Source organism: Chlorocebus sabaeus, chromosome 9 (genome assembly GCF_047675955.1).
Source record: "Chlorocebus sabaeus isolate Y175 chromosome 9, mChlSab1.0.hap1, whole genome shotgun sequence".
In the NCBI taxonomy this organism is placed as follows: domain Eukaryota; kingdom Metazoa; phylum Chordata; class Mammalia; order Primates; family Cercopithecidae; genus Chlorocebus; species Chlorocebus sabaeus.
This window is the reverse complement of record NC_132912.1, coordinates 33,626,780-33,648,593: the sequence shown is the minus strand read 5'-3', so window position 1 is coordinate 33,648,593 and position 21,814 is coordinate 33,626,780. Positions and strand designations below refer to the sequence as shown.

Sequence of the window (21,814 nt, the reverse complement as noted above, 5' to 3'; positions counted from 1 at the left end):
ACACCAATAGATATTCAGGCCAAAGCTGCTATTCCAGCTGATAAAGACTGTCAGTACTGAAAACAAAAGGAAAACAACAATCCATGAGTCAGAACTGATTTTCATTTTCTCCTCATTGTTTCTGATGCTATTTGGGTACTCTCCAGTTGGTGATGGCTTCACGCACTTTCTATTATGTTGGCTGTTAATAAGTGCTTTCTCTCTAGTCAGATGGCTGTCCACCAGCTGTGTGTATAGACATCGGTGGAAGACACTTCTGAAGGGAGAGGTCCTTTTCCTTTGCTGACCAGACTAAATGGAAACAGAATAAAAATTCCGCTTTCATGACTCAGAGAATGTCCATCTTACAAGATAAATAATGTTTAAAGAAATTCTGTCAAATAGACAGGAGTGTAGCCAAAGAGTAAAGCATAGAACTTGGAGAATAAAATATAATAAGAATTGCATGGATAAAACTAATTTGAGTGTGGGACCTTCTCAAAAAGGAGTTCCACAGGAAAAATGCTATATAAATTTTTGTTTGTTCATTAAAATTAAGAAAGATAAAATCTTAGTGGTAGCCCACTTACAGACTGTAATGGCATCTAACTATCACCAAAATGACGAAACAACAGCTAACTGGTTACATGGTCTACCTTTTTAAAAATAATAATTAGTTCATAAAACTTTATTACTGAAAATATAAAAAAAAATCAAAATTGTGTCACAGTACGAAATACACGTAAGTCTACATTTTCCTGGGAAATACACTTTCAGAAATAATTCCAGTTAAAATGTTTCTGAATGCAATAAACGGAGAGTACATAATACACAGACTGACTCACAAAATTAAAAATGCATGTACAAATAAAAAGTTTGCATTAATAGTTTGAACATACCAAAGACTTTATGTCCCTTTGGATAGACATGAAAGATGGACACTGTTGCCCTGAAAAACAAAGATATCTGCAAATTATAGTATATTACAATTTTTTTTTGGAAGTCATGGGAATAGAAGCATTCATGAATCTTGGAAAAACAAACCCTGGGAAAACACAATCCGGAAATGTATCCAAGTACATAGTGGGGGCTCCTGATTATGTGTTACAATGGTTACATGACACAATATTTTAAAACAATACTGGAAAAAGAAAGCTTTCTAAAAAGATAATTTTGGCCAGGCGTGGTAGCTGAGACCTGTAATCCCAACACTCTGGGAGGCCAAGATGGGAGGATCACTTAAGGTCAGGAGTTCAAGACCACCCTGGATAACAAAGTGAGAAACTATCTCTACAAATAAATGAATGAATGAATGTGCATGCCTGTGGTCCCAGCTACATGGGAGGCTGAGGCAGGAGGCTGCAGAGAGCCGTGCTTGCTCTACTGCACTCTAGGCTGTCCAAACTGGGTGACAGAGCAAGGGTGACAGAGCAAGGCTTTGTTTAAAAAAAAAAAAAATGGCGAGGTTGGGGGCAATTTTAAAGCTTGGACTTTGACAAAACAATTTACTGACTATAAGTACTTTTTTTGTTCTGTAAACATGAGAGAAGACTGGAACTAGGCAGCTAATTTAGCGTAGCTGATACTATGAAGATCCTTAACCCACAGATATCTCTAGGAAGGTCGTATGCAGCAGGACAACTCCCAACACACAAGAGAAAGGCAGAGACAGTGAATGACAGTCTCTCACCACGGAGAGTAAGAAGCGATCCTACAGGCAGCAAAATCAATCACCAAATTTATTTTTCCTGCAACTTTTGTATGTTAAGTATTTACTTACAAATTAATTCCTTATATCCTAAAAGCTACAATCCTTTGTGAAAATCTGCAATTAGGATTCATATATCACCTAAATTGTCATTTCTATTGCTCAAAAACTATGGAAATCTGGCACAGGTATTGTGCCTGTGTTTGTATCACAGTGTCAGGAAAAAAGCTCTGCTTCTTAAAACAGGGATATGTGATATTCTTAACTTGAACAAGCATTAGCCTCGGCGATGCTAGCCACACCTGCATCATATAGAAATGATTCAAGTATATCACAGAGTGCTGGGTAACCCTTCAAAATAGGCCCAGTTGACACTCATTGACTAAACACTCCATGTAGCCAAGACCAGGAGGACTTTCTGACCTCTCAGCAGGAACGATGTTGACCACATCATTCTAATTAATTAAAAACACATCCTTGCTTTACTGGCTTTGACCGCACTCTTTTGCTTTTCCTCCTCTCTCTGCAGTGGCCTCTTCTCAGTTACCAACAGCTCCTTCCTCTGCCCCACTCCTGCCCTGAGCTCCAGTGATATTCGAAGGGGCCTTAGAACCCTCTCCGGCCACCTTCTATTACTCCTTCCCTCTACATGCACTTTCCAGACCATCCGTTCACTCACACTGCCATGGTTTCAAGTACTATCTGGCATGTCTTTGATTTCCAAACCTCTACAGTGCCAGCCCTTCCCCCTCTTCCACCCTCCTGTTACCTCCAGGTAGACCTTTCACAGGCATATCAGATGCAACATGTCACATGTCCTCCAAACAGGATCCTCTTCCAGTATTTACTGGTGTGTGACTATCCACCCAGCTGATCAGGCTAAAACTGTGGCTGTGGCAATTCTTTCTTATTGTTCTTTCTCCTTTCTTTTCTTTTCTTTTTTTTTAAACATCAAACCAAATAAGCAAGTCCCCTGGAGTCTACCTGAGAAATACATCTATATGTCTCTGTCCCTACGGCTACCTCCATCTCTGGCCATGATTTTTACAAAAGCTGCCTCACGGTTCCTGGTATCACTCTGGTCTAGCCCTTCAGTTCACTCTACACATTGTGGTTAAAGGAATCTAATTTTCTAAACACTGTAAACTTTATCAAGCTATTCTCTTGAATGGTTACCCACTATCTTTAGGAGCAGAGCCAAGCCATATCAAGAGTCATTTATGAGAGGCCACCTGCCTCTCCAATGCCTCCAGGCTCCTCATCCCACCCTTGCAAACTGAGAGGATTTCCACCATTTAAATGGTGTTCTTCAAATTCTGTTGTGGAACTCACTGAAGACTTGAAATTGATTTAGTGGCACTTACTTACCATTTTAAAAAAATGAATTGCAGACTACTGGTACCAACAGCAGCAGCTAATACCCACAAAGTACTTACTTTGTACCAGGAGGAGTTCTAAAATGCTTTGTATCTATTAATTCACATTAGCTTCAAAACAACCCTGTGAGGCAGGTACCATTATTATCCACACTTCACAACTGAAAAAGTAAAACACAAAGAGGTTAATTAACTGGTCCCACATACAAGGCTGCTGAGCACACAGCTGGGATTTGAACACAGGACATCAAACTTTAGAGTTTAGGTTCTTAGCCACTACTCTACGCTGTTGCTCAATAAAATATATCACACTGCATTACACTGAGAAGGGCAGGTATCTTTTGTTTTGTGAAATGCTTATTTTAGCTATTTGTGCCCATACCTGTACACAAGATTGCAAAGTAGGATGTATTTCTTCTCACAGATGATACCAAAAAGTTTAAATCCCACTGATGCAAAACACTCCTTTCTCCCCTTTGAGTTCAGAGAAAGAAGTCAAAACCTCTTTCACACCTCAGTTTTAATGTCATTTTTCAGAAGAAGGCAGATGGCTTCTAGTCTGAGCCAGGCCCATTTGTGGCAAGTTCCCACAATTTCCCCATCTCCCTTTCATGAGGTCCTGGAGCAGGACCTACTTACTCAGCGACTGTCCTCTCTCCTGTATCCACCACTAAATCCCCAACACCTCTAACAGTGCCAAGGATGTAGTAGGCATTCCAGTAAATATTTGTTGAACGTATGAAACAAATGGTTTTACCTCTCAATTACTAAAAACATCACACCTGCTCCACAACCAAATTAAAAAAATCCACCTGCTCATCATTAGAAATCATTTTTGCCAGGTGAGCAATAAAACGCTCAGAATTTATTTTACTGCCCAGGTGATTTTTTTTTTTTTCCCAACGCAGGTAAAAATTTATGTGAATGTGTTCTGCCTAAGTGATTATCAATGCTTTGCCACTGTGCTCAAAGTAACATCAGGCAACTGGCTGTTGCTACAGCCTAGAAAGAACATCAGAGGAAAATTTCCATCCTGTTAAGAGTGCCTACTTGCAGTTGATCTAATCTTTACTTTCTCAAAATTGTTCCAGAATCAAGATATCCTGAGATAAATTAAACAGATGTCATCACTTTCTCAATTAAGAAAATGATTTTGGGAGGGATTGCATTGGGAGTTATACCTGATGTAAATGACGAGTTGATGGGTGCAGCACACCAACATGGCACAAGTATACATATGTAGCAAACCTGCACGTTGTGCACATGTACCCTACAACTTGAAGTTTAATAATAATAAATAAATTAAAAAAAAAAAAAAGAAAGAAAATGATTTTATTCTTGACACTGAGCTTAAGACATCCACTCCAGAAAAAAAAAAAATCTTTTTACTACTATAAAAGGAGATAAAATTTTTAAAAAGGAAAGAAATCTGAAATTCTGGGAATTCGAAAGTTCAATTTGGGATGTTTTCCTAATAGATAAAATCAACTATAAAAGCAGGAATTCGATAAATTTTTTTTTCCCCCTACAATCTTCAGTTAGTGGAAATTTACAAAGGTCAGGTTGGAGGACCCCAGACAGATGTGAGTCAGGTGACGCTGAGCTTGAATAACTCCGCCAAGGAGCAAAGCCCTGAGAGGTGGGCCTGTACCCACCAAGGATCAGCCAATTGTGATCTGGGCGGCACTGACAGGGCATGGTTGAGGTGGAGAGGAAGACAAGGAAACAGAGGAAAGAGCAGAGGATGCAAAAACTGCTAACACATTCTGTGGAAAAGAAGAATGACCTCATGATTGTTTTGATAGGGAAAAACAAGAGGCAGCAATGGTGGAGCAAGATGGAGGCACAAGGCGGCATGCAGTAAGGAAAGGGGAAAATGAGGATGGGAACAGGAAGAGGCAGAGAATGTGCAGGACAGAGCCACCTGGAAGGAAGAGAGCCGGAGGAAAGAGGGCATTGTTTTAAAATCATCCTCGTTCGTGTTCTGGAGCAGGGACAGCTGCCATTGCATCTATACAGACAGGTTTGAGGGTCTGTGAAGAGGGAGAGGAATGGGACAGCAGGTAAGTTTTTCATTAGCAGTAAAAATCCTTCAGAATTATTTTGGTGCCGGGCACTGTGTTCCATGCCTGTAATCCCAGCACTTTGGGAGGCCGAGGTGGGAGAATCACTCGAAGCCAGGAGTGTGAGACCAGCCAGGGCAACAAAGTGAGTCCCCATGTCTACAAAATTAAATATATATATATTATTTTGGGAAGAGAAGAGACCATAGACACAGAAAACTATAGAAATCAAGTAGGAACAAGCTGTGAAGGTCAGGTTCAAAAAATACTAACTTCTGCATTTCCAAGCTAGTAACAGACATCTTTTTTCCATAGTACTCACAAGAGCAATGCCATGTCGCATAGCAATCTTGGCTCCCACACAGGTTTTGGGGGTGCCAAAACCTACCCAGAAGGGCAAAGAAGGCTCAGATGGTGCAGAAGAGTGTTAGGAACATGGCCTTTGAGGTTGACCATTGTTCAAATTTGTGACTCAATTACCTTGTGACCTTGGTAAGTTAGTTCTTCTCCAAACCTTTATGTTTTAGTTTCTTCATTCATAAAACAGGGCTAAAATTAGTACCTTATAGGGTTATTATGAGGCGTAAAGGGGTTATTGAAACCAATGCTCTCTGCAGTGTCTGCCAGTATCAACATGCAACGAATGCTGACTGCTAGCCACAGTATTGGCTATATAAGAAATAGCTTATTGTTTGCCTTAAAAAGTCAGAATGACTAACATACCACCTAACAAAATCAGAAATGTAATAAAACTGATAATAGATAATCCTCTAAAGTAGCCAGGAGGGGGGAAATTGAGAAACCTTAATACAGCCAGTTAGAAAAATTCTGTAGTTGGTTTCCATCATTTCAAAGTATCTGTTCCTTTGTATGAGCACAGACTGTAAAGTTCTTCCTTTATTTCCTTTTTTAAAAAAAGATACATTACTAGATAATATTATCATTATAAAAGAAAGGGAAGGCACAGTATAAATATTATAAATGTCATGGGAGAAGAAACTAAGAAGGTGAGGTAGTCATCAGTCTGTGAAGGCATACCTCAGATCCAGGTCCCAGGTGTGGGCTGGGCCCTGGTGCCTCTGGAGAAATGTGTGGATACCAAGCAGCGGTAGTGAAAGCGAAAGCCCAAGAGCGCCTCCAGTGGGCGAGGCAGAGGTTGTAAGTGGCCCATGGCTGGGGCCTTCAGAAGGGAGGCCTTCCACCCGCTCATTTGCTCTGCAGCAGCTGCCCACAAAGCTTGTAAGGAGTAAAACCAGTTTTGACTTCTTTAGAAACAGAATCTTATACATCTCCCGGACCCTGATGTTTTGAGGCATAAGCAGATATGAAAGGACAATTTTAACACAAACTCTTCGCTTAAATCTATCACCACTCAACTATACAATCCTCAGCCTGAAAACAGGGAATTGCCCAACATGGAATATTTAATCTGGTAATCATAATTATCTTTCCTGACAGCCTTATGTAGAGAATACTTAAATCATGGCTAGGCATGGTGGTGCATGCCTGCAATCCTAGTAGTCTGGGAGGCCAGGCAGGAGGACCACTTGAGGCCAGGAGTTTGAAAATGCCCTGGGCAACAAAGTGAGACCCTATCTCTACAAAAAGTAAAAAAAAAAAAAAAAAAAAAAAAATAGCTGGGCATGGTGACATGCATCTATAGTCCCAGCTACTCAGGAGACCAAGGCAGGAGAATCACCCAGGAGTTCAAGGTTGCAAGGACCACATTACTGCATACCATCCAGCCTGAGTGACAGAGCAAGATCCTGTCTCTAAAAAAAAATTTTTTTATTAAAAAAATTCAAAATTAAGCCAGGCATGGTAGCTCACGCCTGTAATCCCAGCACTTTGAGAGGCCCAGGTGGGCGGATCATCTGAGGTCCGGAGTTTAAGACCAGCCTGGCATACATAGTGAAATCTTGTCTCTGCGAAATTAGGTGGGTATGGTGGTGGCTCATGCCCATAATCGCAGCTACTTGGGAGGCTTGAGGGAGAACTGATTGAACCCAGGAGGCGGAGGTTGCAGTGGGCTGGGATCGCACCAGTGCACACCAGCCTGGGTGACAGAGCAAGAATGTAAAAAAAAAAAAAAAAAAAAAGAACAAAATTAATTTTTTTTTAATTTACAAAAATCATCTATGGCTATTTTTAGCAGAACAAAAGAACTTCAATAATAAACCTGGCTGGCCGTGGTGGCTCACACCTGTAATCCCAGCATTTTAGGAGGCCGAGGTGGGTGGATCACAAGGTCAGGAGTTTGAGACCAGGCTGATGAAACCCCATCTCTACTAAAATTACAAAATTAGCCGGGTGTGGTGGTGCATGCCTGTAATCCCAGCTACTTGGGAGGCTGAGGCAGGAGAATCACTTGAACCTGGGAGGTGGAGGTTGCAATGAGCCAAAATTGTGCCACTGCACTCAAGCCTGGGCAACAAGAGTGAAACTCCATCTCAAAATAATAATAATAATAATAATAATAATAATAAACAACCAAATACCATGATGTAGATCCATGGAGCATGAAAGGCTGCTCTTTGGGGACTGTCTGTGCAGTCACAGGTATGTACATATACAAAGGCAGAGACGACAGTGACATTGCCTTCCAAAGACGGGAACGCCAGCACTGTCCTGGTATGAAGACTTGTCATAAATTGCAAAATTACCCCCAACAGAAGTTTCCAGCATATGCTATTTACCACTGATTCCAAAAGTTTTATTTATTCATTCACTTAACACTGTTTTAGTCTGGATTTCATCACAAGCAGACCCTGGGACAAGGATTCAGGACAGTGGTTTAAGGGAAGAAACACTTGGGAGGGAAGTGGAGACGTCATAGTGGGGAGGAGAGGCTGTCACAAAGGAGTGTTACTGAGCCTGTGACACTGTGGGTAAGTGGAACACAACCCCACAGGCAAACTCTGGAAGCGGGGTAGGGGCTGCTGCCTCTTGACCTGAAATGTGCACAGGAATCTCCAGGGTTGTTAAGCTGCACATTCTAACGTCAGCAGATGTGGGAAGGGCCTGGGATTCCGCATTTCCGACAAGCTCCTGGTCTGAGGGTGAAGGGTGCAGACCTTATGACTCAGTGCTATAAACCCAAGGCCCATGGGGACTAGGGTACATTTACACTGGGATGAAGGCTGCTTCAAGGTGTTATTCCTGGACACATCCAGCAGGCCCAGATGGAAACACAGAGCTGCCTTCCTAGGCTTCGGAGAGGCCTCGGGCACAGAGGCAGAGAATGGCCACTAAAGGGGTTTGGCAATGGGCATCTGTTACACTTACTAGGCACTGATGATGGACGCACCATGCAGTCTGCCAGGGATACAGCAGGGGAAAAATCGGTTAACATTCTCTGTCAATGTCAATGTATATTTATATCAAATGAGTGGGATCTATCATATCTCAGGTAGCAATGCAAATGCGAAAAATGATGCCAAAAAGTGGGTTAGAAAGCATCAGGGTGGAAGGGAGTGGAGTTTGAAAATTTGACTAGACCCTCTACAAAGCTGACTCTTGAATAAAGATGTTAAAGGTGCAAGAGTGAACCTAGGAATACCTGAGAAAAGGCTATTCCAGGTAGAGGGAGGAGCAAGGGAAAAGGCTCTAGTGCACCCGGCAGGTTCAGGGAAGAGTAAAGTTACTGAACAAAAGAGCGGCAGGGACAAGGTCAGAGAGGTTGGGGTGGGGGACCAAGTTCTGCAGGACCCTAAGGATTTGGCTTTTGCTCTGTGTGGCGCTGAGGGCTACTGGGGCGTTGAACAGAGGAGGGAAAAGTGACTTCTCGCTGTGGTGGTGAGAACATACTGCAGGAAGCCGGGGTTGAGGCAGGGAGCACAGTGAGAGGGTTACTGCCTAAGCCCGGAAGAGAGCACACAGAGCTTGGACCACTGGAGCACAGTAGCAGCAGTGGGGGAGCTGAAAAGTAGGATGGCAGATGTGTACCAGAAACAGAGCTGATGGACTTCTGCTTTTACACATTCATAAACTGCTTGTGGGGCAGAAGGGAAAATCAGGTGTCAAGGATCACTCCAAAGCCTTGGATCTAACCTATTGAGAAGACAGAATTGCCATTATCTAAGAAAGGGAAGGCTCACGGGAGCAGTTTGTGGGGAGGGGGAATCCAGCAGTGAGGTGGGAGCCTGTGAAGTTTCAAGTGTCTGGTTGATCTCCAAGTGAATGTGTCAAGAAGACGGTTGAGACTACAAATGAAGAGTTCCAAGAAAATGTCCAGGCAGGAGAGGTGAATTTGAGAGTCATTTGCCTATAGGCTGTATTTAGATCACAAAGGCTCTGTTTCCCGAGAATATCAAAACTCTGTGTCACCAAAAAGAGAAAAAAAAAGGATTTTGGACTGCTGAGCCCTGGGGCACAACGAGACCTGGAGGATAGAGTATGGCACAGAATTAGCAAAGGAGACAAGACAGGGTAGGCCGAGGAGGAGGAGGGAAAGCTGGTAAAGGTGATCACAAAGGAGAGCCAAGATCAACATGCTGGGTACTGCTGGCGGACCATGATGAGGAATGAAAATGGACCCAGACTTCCCAAGGAAGTGGGAACCGGTGACCTAGATGAGAACAGGATTTGTTGAGCAGAAGGGGTGAAGGATTCATTGAAGCAAGTTCAAGAGAGAATGGGAAAAAAAAGACAGCAAATAAATCAAAGGGTCTGCTGTGATGGGCACAAGAGGACATGAGATCGTAGTTGGAGAGTAAGTAGGGCTAAGAGAGAATTTTCTCTAAGATGGAGGAGGTGACAGCATGGTGCAAAACAATGTGAATGACCCTGTAAAGAGAAGAGCAATGCCAGGGGTAGTGGCTCATGCCTCATCTCAGCATGCTGGGAGGCAGAGGCCAGAGGATTGCTTGAGGCCAGAAGTTTGAGACCAACCTGGTCAAGAAAGTGAGATCCCACCTCTATATAAAATGTAAAAAGTAGTAGGCACAGTGGTGCATGTCTGTAGTCCCAGCTACTGGGAAGGCTGAGGTGGGAGCATCACTTGAGCCCAGCAGTTCAAGGTGCAGTGAGGCATGATTGCACCACTGTACTGCTGCTGGGCAACAGAGCAAGACCCTGTCTCCAAAAAAAAAAAAAAAAAAAAAAAGGGGGCGGGCAGTCACAGAGGGATCACATCGATTTAGAAGAGAGAAGAAAGAATTAAAAATTGTTGGGGCAATGTCCTGCAAGAGGCAAGAGAGGACCAGAATGGTTTTTTGGGAGCTTGGCCTTGGCTTACAGCATGGGATGGAGGTGGGGACAGAGGTTCAACCATCCCCTGCCATAAAAAAAGAGTAGTCATGGATGATGCAGAAAGGATTGAGAATTGCCTGCCTCAGAGGACCACAATGGTTTGGCTCTTGGCTTAAAGCATAAGATGCAAGTGGGCAAAAGGGTCAACCATCAAAAAAAAAAATTGCAAGCAGAAAGGTTAATAGGAGACCTGGTTATTTCACTATGATCCAAAATTTAATCTGATTTTAGTCTTTTGCTTCTAAATTGGCTATTATTAAACAAAGGTCAGAAGAAAACCATTCGACACTCAATTAGGAAAGAGGTCCCCCAGTGAATTATTTAAAAGATTGTCAGGATAAAACAATTACCTTTATACACTAATTTGTGGCTTGATAAAAATACATTTAGGAATAACACGTACTTGATCTATTATATTTAATGTAAACAATATGGAGACTTAATGGTAACAAGCATTCAGAAGGAATATTTCCAACATATGTTGTGAATGTCATTAGCTGAGCTTGTCTTCTAAGTGCATTTTTCAATGGTGTGATAGTATTTATTTACCCTATGTTATTAGAAAGTGAATAGTCACTAGCCTTCAATTTTCACATCAATTGCAGAAAAAAGATTCTATTTTCCACACAGCCTGGAATTGAAATTGACTTAGCATCTCAGAACTGTCAAGAATTTCTTTTGCGAAAAGGTTTGCTTTACAGAGACTATAAAGTAGGTGTCATCCTTGACACTTGCATTCTATATTCACGCCACAGGTCTATGGAAAAGAAACGTTAAAGAACGTCAGAAAAGGTCTGAGAGAGGCCCGGCCGTCATGCTTTGTGCCTCCTCAGCTTCCTCTGCATTCAGCCTGGGCGCTGTGGATGTCAGAGGTTCTCTATTTAAAACTGCTAACCAGGAAAAGAAGAATACTTGAAGAATATGATATCAGCTACCTTAGAACTTGTCTTTGCTAGCAGGTCAGTTGGACATTTATTTTCCTGTGTTAAAAATGGGAACCTCTGCTTCAATTCAAATTAACAGACGCATACGTTAAGTCCTTGGGATTTACAAATTCAGAACTCCTTCCAAGGAAACCTCTCAGCATGTATAATTACAAACCACAGCTGTTCTTTGTCCAGGTGACAAACAAGAAAGCAAATAAAATTATGTAAAATCTCACTGTGTTTCACTTGGAGAAGCATTGCTTTCTATATGCATACTTTAACTGCATTCCTTAAATCATCAGCAGATGGCACAGGATGCCACTTGATGTACCAGTGTGAAACTGGTTACATTAATCCCCATTGCAATTAGGGCCCAAGTCATCAAAAACTAGCATGACCAAATAAACCCTCTTCTGTGTGTCTCCTTACTAGAACTGAGGGCTTTCACTTGGGCGGGGGTGAGGGTAGGACTGCAAACTGCTCTCACGTCAGAGCAGAGGTCAAGCCTTCTCACAGGCACTCAACCCAATCCACAATACCCTTTATCAGATGGTTTTCAAGACTTCAGTTATTTATTTTTATTTTTTATTTTCAAATTTTTGTTAATAGAGACAAGGGCTTACTGTGTGGCCCACGCTTGTCTCAAACTCCTGTGCCTGGAATTACAGGTGTCAGCCAATGCACCCAACCCATGTTTATTTTCAGTAAGAATGCAATACTAACATTTTTCAGGAAAAAGAGCTAACTAAATAAATAGTCTCTGTCTCAAATTCTGGGAAGCCATGAATACTGAAACTGTGAATTAAGGTTTCTTACAAGAGAGAAGGCTTCAATCCAAAGTAAGGACCATTGGAGATCCACCTGCACTAGCATTGGATCTGTGGTTGAAATGGTTGGTTGGGCAGAGTCTTTGCAGAAACATTTATGAAAGAATGTGTGCTCTCTCGACACGTGGTCTCAGCAAACCTTGGGATTACTATGTGCCAAAGTAGCTCTGCTTTTTTCACATAGGAAGAACCTGCTGGTTCAGCCATCTAAGCACAGAAATTTATTTTCCTAGGCCACCAGCCCCGCAACCGTCCATTTTTGGTCTAAACTCTGTAATCCACAAAGGGACTGAAACCTTTGCCAAAACTGGTCCATCTGGCCATGAATCTATCCGCTGCATCTCATCCCCGATGGGTGACTGTACCAGCCCACAGACCTCTTTGCCTCTGCCCTGCATCACCTGTGACATCTGCCTGTGTCCCAAGTCATTGGTGGTTACACAACACAACCAAATGGGTGGTGGCCCTTAACAGAATCTTGAAAACTCTGATTCTAACATGCAATGGGTGTGTGCTGATGATTTCTGAATACGCCAGCAGTGAGAGGACTATGGTTTTCCACTATGAAAAGGGGCCAATAAAGAAAGGAAAGAGAAACAAACATATCTCTGCCTTTTCAAGCAGTAATTTAAACCCCAAGCTTGAAATTAAGATCAAAAAGTTCCAAATGGATTAATAAGGAAATTACTAAACCATCAAACTGCTGATGTCGTAAACAAAATTCGTCAACAGCCACTAAGAATTCATTAAAAGTAAATTTATTGTTTGTTTAAAAAAAAACAACAACTGTGCAATATGTGCTGCTCAAGACATGTTTTGAATCGCTTTGTTGTTCATCTCTTCTCGGGCTTCAGTTTGGCAAGGCTAAATGAGAGACATGGTACAGACACACAGTTAGTACAGGTGAGGAAAGCAACAAGAATCTGTGTTCTTTTCTCAAACGCCTAGGATGTATAATCCAAACTACAACATTCAGTTTTAAAACCTGATCATGTTCATTGTGTTCTGAAAATGATCATATTCTAAAAAGGAAAAGAGAGCAATATATCTGATTTCAACCAAACAAGGTTACAAACTAAATTATCTATTTCCTCTTCAGAACTGAATAAAACAATGCTTCGGGGACTCAGGTAATCATTTTAAATGTAATTGGAGGATTCAATTTTAATGGTAATATTGCAACATTACTTTTGCTTTAGCTTTCTGCAGTGATAGGCTCTCAGCTATCACTATGGACAACAGCTAGAAATAAATCTGAGACGTACAATAAGATCGCGTGGAAGAACCTTCAATTTTAGAGTACATACAATTTTATGATATTCAAACGATAACAGTTCCAATTTCGTAGCAAAGCAATATCAAATTACACTTACTCTAGGGCTCACAAAAAGGGAGCACATGATTTTAATTTCTTAATATCTGAAAATACAGTATTTTAGTATCTTGCTGGTTATTTCAGTTTGGAGATTAAAAGCTAAGGCAAAACCATGTTGCTTAAGAAGGCTGCTTTCCTTTAAAAACGAACACATTTAAAACATTAAAAAACATCTCTCCCTTCTCCTAAAGAACATACTCAATTTCCTCTTTCATGACAATTTCATATAATTGAAGAATTCTCAGCAATATCCTCCAGCATTAAATTTGAATAGCTGAGTGTCTGAGAATCAAACATACACAGACTCAAACTTTGTGCTCCCCACTCTGCTCTGCACTCTGCACACAGAATGATTACATTTACAAGTCATGTTTACCTGTTTTGTAAGCACACTCAGGTTTCTCAGATACAAAGCATTTTAATTAAGGTGACAGAAGCTCCTTGTGTGCAAAAGATGTAGTATGTACGAGGAGAAATTAATACAAACAGGAAAAACCTTGCATTTGTTATTTGATTCCTTATAGATTTAAATTTCTCATTTAAGACTTGCATTAAGGCGGCTTTTGTAGTTCATATACTCCATAATCTATAAACAGAAGAGTGATTCATATGACTCACAACATTCTTTCCTAGAGCTGTTTATCAATAATTAAAGCATCTTTGTGACTACCATTCAACGTGTGAAACAGAAAACCATGCTATCTGTATATACCAATGACTAAAAATTATCTACTCATTTCCTCTGGTACAGTATTTAAAACAAGGTCTAGCTATTTGACCCTCATCATATTTAACCAAGCATCATAGACAACCTGCTGGGGTAGGAATAGTGTATGAGTGGGGGTTGCGGGGAGGCAACAGGATGATGAGGGTAGGACAGGATGGTAGAGGGAGGAGAGTCTGTGAGCCTGTTTCTAAAAGAAAATGTATTACTTCCTCAAGCAGACTAAAGAGAATAAGCTCATAGGCTGCTATATTTACCTACAAATCTAGACTCCCAATACCGAATGTCCCTTAGCCTTTTGTTTTCTGAACTACAAGATAGAAAGAAAAGCATCACAGACGCACCCCTGCTTTATACTTCAGACCTGCATGATCCTCCATACATGAACCCTCTTGCAAACCATACTAAGAAATATATATATGCACATGCATGTTCTGATTAAGCTGTTTAAAAGCAGCACTGCTAAGGAAACCACATCCTAGTTTCCTTAAAAGAACAAAGAGAAAGGAATAGACCAATTTTAAAATCTTACTGTAGTCCCCTATGTTGTTAGGAGAAAGAAAAAAGAAGGAAACATAAAATAATCAACCTGAGAGTATATTCACCTCAAACAATCAGATCCAGTAGGTATGGAAGGAAGGTAGTTTAAGAGAATGTTTCAAAAAATCTAACAATGCTTTAAGAGTCTTCTCAAAGACTAATGACTACCATCATCGTGTGAAGGAAGGATCAAGAGCCAACATTCAGTAACAAAAAAGCTATTTCCTGTTTAATATATTATTCTGAACTCATATTCAAGGGGCAATATGTGGCAATCCACTGGGAAAGGGCTGGCGCAGCGGTTTGCAATCTGATAGAACCCAGCCATGCCCAGGGGCACTAGACAAGATGCTGCCACTCTGGTCAAAGGTATTTACATTCACTGTGGGGTAATCTGTTGCTCTGCTGGGAGAAGAGCTCTGTTTTGTGGAATTCCATAGACTTCCTGGTGTAAACACTGCACCATGGCAAATTTTCAGCTATCAGCATGATGTCACTAAACACAGGGCTAGGAAAGCTGCACAGTCATCATTATATAGTATTAGCCCTATGTCCATGCCATAAATGCAAATAATGTCAAAAGTAGAGATCATAGTATAGCAAAATTAATTAGGAAGTCATGTATTTTGAGTATTAATTACCTTTGCTTTTTAGATAATGTATTTAATTTTTAATAATGGCTATGTTTGACAACCAGCTTGCAAAGTTTCTAAAAATTGATCAATTGGCTCTTGCCAGCCAAAGCGGGCCTGACTCCCATATACCACTGATACCACATACCTAAAAAAGTATGACTGTCTGTTATTTTCTTACTAGTCATTCTTAAACACTGGGAGACTATCAGTCTAATTTTTAGTGGGGGGGGGGACCTTCAGCCCCTGCACCTGCATATAGAATTTTATTTTCAAGAATATGCACGGTCAACTTCTTTATCATAAAGCTGGCTTTCATTATAGGTTATGGGTACAGGCTATAGATACTGATCTAGAGAAAGCATCATGTAATGCTTGACAGGACTTCTAGAAGAGAGTTGTGTGGTGGTGTTCTTCAAGGTCCCTTAGAAACAATACACATTTCTCCCACACTCTGCTCCTCTGGCCCCAGATAGAAAGCTCTACCACAGGCCTTTCTTCTGGAGTTGCAAGCTACAGAAAAAGATCACTTATAATTAAAGTAATTCTAAGATACTAGAAGTATATTTTTTTATTCCATAACCAGAACAGAGCACTTTATCAGACAAATGTTGGCCAATGAATGAAAACTAACGAGCCGTTAGCTTTCAGTAAGATGTCAGGAGAGCCCCTGGAAGTGAGAATGTGCCACGAGTCTCAGGGGAAGGTTTCTCCCATCTCTAACCCTATAATTTGAAGAAGACAGTAGTATAAATTCCTTCCATGTTAATTGACGGGCAGCAGCCTTATTTCTGTGCACTGTGGAGGTGCCAGTTTATGAGCTGTCAGTCTGCACATACTGAACAAAAAGGCCCTTCGCTAACACAGAAACTGAAATAAAGTGGCAGTTAGAGCAATTTCTTCCTATGTGATTCTTGGACACAGAGTATAATGAAGAAACATGATCTGACTGAAAAAGGATTCGAGGGGGAGCCCTATATAAACTAGAAAAACTCTAATGAAAAACCATGAAAATCTCACAGTTCTGAAGCACTGAGAGACAAAAATCTAATCATATTGAAATAAAGTACTGCTCATAGACTAGGCTTTGTGTTAATGTAAGTCTAGAGTTAAATCTCCTTCTTCTATGCACTTAATCAGACATCTACAGAACACATCTGTTGAGCTATGTAGCCTTTAGGCTGGGCCACGGTTCCTCAACTTTCCAGGTCTGACTATCTATAACTCCCTGAGTTATGGAGGTCAATTTCAGGATTGTAAATCAACAAATTCTATGAAAATGAAAACTGTTGTTTGCATTTTGCAATTTTAAAAACAGTTTTTTAAAAGGAGGGGATCCATAATGCAGGATAACTACTTTTGGAAAAGTCAAATGGCTGTGCTGTATGTTTTCAATTTTAAACCACCATCTTGATATGTTTAGGGGTTTAATTTATGGAACAATCAAGCAATCTTTATATTTAACATTAAATGCCCGAATATTATAAATCATCTTAGATGAACGTTTATGGGAGAGTTGCAGTGCAACTTCTGAACAACTTGTCACTTTTATTGTATGGCAATGATTTGTAAAAAATGATATGCTAAGTAATCCTAGAGTATAATTTAGGGGCACAAAAACAACTGTCAAGAAACAGCCAGAGACCACATTTAATGAAATCTTTACAGACTGAAGTAATAAGTATTAAATTAATCAACACAGCTTAATTGAAGCTCTATTTGTAACATTTTTTATTAGACTTGTTATTAATGAACCTTTAAATGCTACCACTAACTTTAGTTCTATGTTTAAATTTAAATAATGAACCATTGTTCACACACAAAAAAAGAACAAACACTGCTTTAATAGCCCTTTGTCTCAATGGGACTTTCACTCTTATGCATAACTAAGATACAGACATGTCCCTCCTACCTCTCAACAATTATTTACATGGTTTGGGAAGATATAATCATTTAGGCTGCTAAAATAGTCTGAAAATACCTAACATGAAATCCATAACAAAGTAAAAATGAGGTAGGAAAAGATTATACAAGAATTTTGGTTGATCTCAAAGATAATGTTTTCAAATCTGTGTTTTCAGTGCTTTTAATTTTTTTTTTTTTTTTTTTAGAGCATGGAATGATCTGTTGCCCAGGCTGGATCTGGAATCCTGGGCTCAAGCATTCCTCCCAGCTCAGCCTCCTAAGTAGCTGGGATTACAGTTGTGCACTACTGTGTCCAGTTTTTAGTACTTTTTGCTAAGTTTACACTCCTGTACGTTTAAGGAGATTCAGGTTTGGGATTCTGGGTAAAGACTTACCTGAACATGTCTCCCAAGCCCTTCAGCATTCCCTTCTTGGCTTTCATTTTATCCTTCTCCTTATCTCTATCTTTCTTCTTTTCTTTTCCAGTTTTATCCTTTTTTCTATCAGTCTTATCACCTTTCTCTTGGTTTCCATTCATTTGTCTCTCCAGAGAGTGGGAAGGCTGATCACTGGCTGTGGATACAGACTCTCTCCCTGATCTTGAACTTTCTTCTGTGTCTTCTTCCACTTGGAAGGAAAGAAAAAAAAATAGGCACACAGTGAACCAATGCAACAAAAATAATAAAGCTAAAATATATTCAAGGACTTTACTTTCCCATACTTTTACTGCAGTATGGCCCTGCCAACAACATGGACTGCGATGTTGTTTGAGTAGAATTAAAATGGAATATGTGATGTGGATGCCTCCTATGTGAAGATCGTGTGCCAAGTCAGTAGTAGCAGAGAAGCAGCTTCCTGGTGGGATGCTGATGCACCCACAGAAACACCCTCTAAGAATCAGATTGTACACTACTAGGGGGCCCAGCAAGACCTTGTTATACAGCGCACACATCTAAGGGTCCCGTGTACTATATTTGCAAGATGAAAAGAGAGAAAACAAGCAGCCCTTCCCAAAATGCTTCCTTTCTTCTTGGGTAAGAATAATGCAGATATACTCTGGCCCCTCACTAATTTGCTGGACTACACCATTCAATGTCAGCACAATGACTTCTTTCCTCAGGCTCCCAACATATCCTGCTGACACAGAAGAGCAGATTATCTACAACAGATCTGCACAGCCTCTGTAACTTTTCTTTGCATAAGGCCAACATCAGAAGTAAATGCTACCATATATTCTAACCCTAAACAATCTTGCATGCCTATCTGCATCATGGCAGCTGAACAGAGGTAGAGGGAGCCATGAAAATGAGTAAATCAATAAGCTCACTTCTCTGGACTTTGCAGATAAAAGATCTACTTAGTGATAACAACATTCCATTCCTTGATCCAACACTTCGTAAGCACATGGTCCAAGGGCACTTCAATACCCCAAACTTTTTGCAGTTGAAAGAATGACAAGTAACTGAAGTAGGTCTCCACCTATCAAAAGAGCTTTAAACATTTCTCCATTAAATAAGGAGCAGAAAGGCACATATGAACAGCCACTCTCAGAAATCTTCTTTCGGGACTGGTCAGCTAAAGTTCTCCTCCAAATACAGTAAGAATTATAGGGGCCATAAGGTTAATTACTCCGTGCATTCCGAAGTCATTTTTCTTTTTCCAGCATCAACAGAGAAAGTATAGATCAGTATTTCTAAGTTTCTTGTAACAAAGAGCCAAAGAGAATGGTTCAGCCTCTTCCCAAACTTTTGCAAAGAACTGACCTCCAAATCAGGTTAATATATCCTCAGTAAAATTCAGTCCTTCCTCTCCACCAGTAAGGAGCACTTTCATTAGCAATACACAATTATCATGGGTATAATAAGACCAGCTAAAAGGATCCCAATATCTTAGATTTCTGCTATTAAACCCTCACAAATCTGAAAAGAGACTATCAAATTATGGTACAGTTATGCCCAAGTAACACAGTTGTGTTTTTGTTGTTGTTGTTGTTAAAAAGCCAGCTATTTGTCATAATGCAAAAACCAAAGCTCAGAATTTTTTTTATATTTATTTTTTATTTTTTTGAGACAGAGTCTCGCTCTGTCATCCAGGCTAGAGTGCAATGATGTGATCTCAACTCACTGCAACCTCCGCCTCCTGGGTTCAAGCCATTCTCCGACCTCAGCCTCCTGGGTAGCTGGGATTACAGGTGCCCACCACCATGCCCAGCTAATTTTTTGTATTTTTAGTAGTAGAATTCCACTATGTTGGCCAGGCTGGTCTTGAACTCCTGACCTCGTGATCCGCCCACCTCGGCCTCCCAAAGTGCTGGGATTACAGGAGTGAACCACTGCACCCAGACTTTTTATTTTTTTTTCTTGAGACGGAGTTTCACTCTGTCACCAGGCTGGAGTGCAGTGGCATGATCTTGGCTCACTGCAATCGCCACCTCTCCAGTTCAAGTGATTCTTTTGCCTCAGCCTCCCAAGTAGCTGGGACTACAGGCATGCGCCACCACACCCAGCTAATTTTTGTACTTTTAGTAGAGACGGGATTTTGCCATGTTGGCCAGGATGGTCTTGATTTCTTGACCTAATGATCCACCAGCCTCGGCCTCCCAAAGGGCTGGGATTACAGGTGTGAGTCACTGCGCCCAGCCCAAGCATATAAATGACTTCAGAAAGGTTAGCCTTCCTCTGTACTGTGAGTTATCTCATTGTAAGCCATTGTCTTCCTCCAAAGGACATGGAAGCTTTTAAGAAAATTTGTTCCTTTTCCTCTCTATTAAGATATAAATAGTAATTGTGCAGGTTTATTAGAAGCAGCCAGTTACAACTAGAAGGACATAGTGAAAATCCATAATCTTGCAAATAATACTGAGTTCAGGCTATAATTTTTTGTGGTGTACACAGAGCAGGGAAAGAATATCCTGGCAACTGGCTCATGGGCTTGCTAATTATGTGTAGCCTTTTCAAACGAGAGCTCCCCCAAAGACTGTAAATATAGCTCAAGCAGGGTTGTAGTGTGTTGCTTAATGCCCTTGAACATGGCTGTGTTCTATCTACTTGTGAACCACTACTTCAACTCTTTGAGATATGGGCATGGCCACAAATGTGAGATAATTGACCAAATAATTACTGAACAATTCCCAAAAGTTCTCTGGAGCTATGAAAACCTAGGTACCTTGGTACACTCAAGCTAGATAAATGGATGCTAGTGAATTTTGTATAATTCCTGTATGGAAACCTCCTTTCACCTATACTTCCAAAGCCCTTTCTTTGTACAATCTTTTATTATTGCACTTCTCCTATGATATCATGTACATGTCTCCCTCCCATTCTCTAAGCTCTTCAAATGAAGACTGTGGGGCAAACAGCAGCTGCTCACAAATGGCTGTGTAAATGAAAGACTTTTGGTAAAAACTGACTTGTGACTTTATCCTGACCAAACTTCATTTAATTGCCAGGTATCACCATTCCTCTAGCTTTAGAAAAATGCCTACTGTTCTCTCATCAAGCCTGACAAGACTAGCCACAATCTGACTACAGTAACACGAGGTAGGAATGCTCATAGTATTTGGTTTAGCTCTAATTGGTTTCTGGTATATTTTCATGCTATTATTTTTAGTGCTATATGCATCATTTAATAGATTTTGCGACCCTCTACAATGTCTGAAACTATAAACAGAAAAATGAGCTCAATAAATGTAAATGATTTAGTCTTCCACAGCAACCATTATCATAAATCATGAATGGAACGATCAGTAGTGATTCTGTTAGTTTTCTGCCTAATAGTTTTGGCAGAAGTTCAAGGGGCATATGTCGGCTCTTGGCTTGGGAACAGAATAATGGCAGTGCCTTCACAACTCACTATATGCTGAAGTCATGTTTGTTGCCAATTCTTTTCATATTCAAAATAATTTTCTGGTGTATGTAACGCAACTTATTTTCTAAGTATGTTAAATAAAGTTAGTATGAAATCATTTATTAGCTTCAGGTTTTGTAACCTCATTTTATAAAATTAAAACTCCTACCACTGTTTCCTGGCCCAAGCCAGTGGACTCTTTAAAATGATACTTGCACATTGGAGGATTCTTTATACTTGTTCTGAACATTCTAGTTTAGATAATACATTATCACAGAAACTCTTCTGGGGGTGTACTGATTTAACTAATCCCTTTGAATGCCAACTAATTAAAAATATTTAGCAATATGTAGCTTCATATGTATAAACATAAGATGTTCTTTTAAAGTACTGAATTATATACACTTCAAATTCTGAAATTATTTGATAGAGAAAAATCTTTATCCTGCTCCTATGCAGAAATATTGTAGTTTTAAAAGCTCAAATAAATTGGTTACACATGCTTAATTTTTGAAAAAAATATACATATTTAAAGTCACTGATATACTAGTCAGATTTTAGGTTTTAAAATAAATCTGTACATTCAATACTAGCTTTATAATTAGGTACATAAAATGTCTTTATTCCCTTAAACTAAGAAAACATATGCATATAAACAATTTT

General features: G+C 40.3%; 1 protein-coding gene across 22 annotated transcripts in view; it reads right to left on the bottom strand.

Moving 5' to 3' along the window:
• Nucleotides 1-21,814, bottom strand: part of PARD3 (par-3 family cell polarity regulator) — a 714,326-nt gene that overhangs the window by 191,466 nt on the left and 501,046 nt on the right. For 20 of the 22 annotated variants that reach the window (XM_037986591.2, XM_037986601.2, XM_037986605.2 and 17 more), the window contains one exon: nt 17,701-17,932. In XM_037986591.2, the coding sequence (XP_037842519.1) occupies nt 17,701-17,932 (232 nt within the window). Of the gene's footprint in view, nt 1-12,871; nt 12,994-17,700; nt 17,933-21,814 lie in introns of those variants that run through there. The other 2 variants (XM_008002785.3, XM_008002786.3) reach the window with 1 other exon arrangement.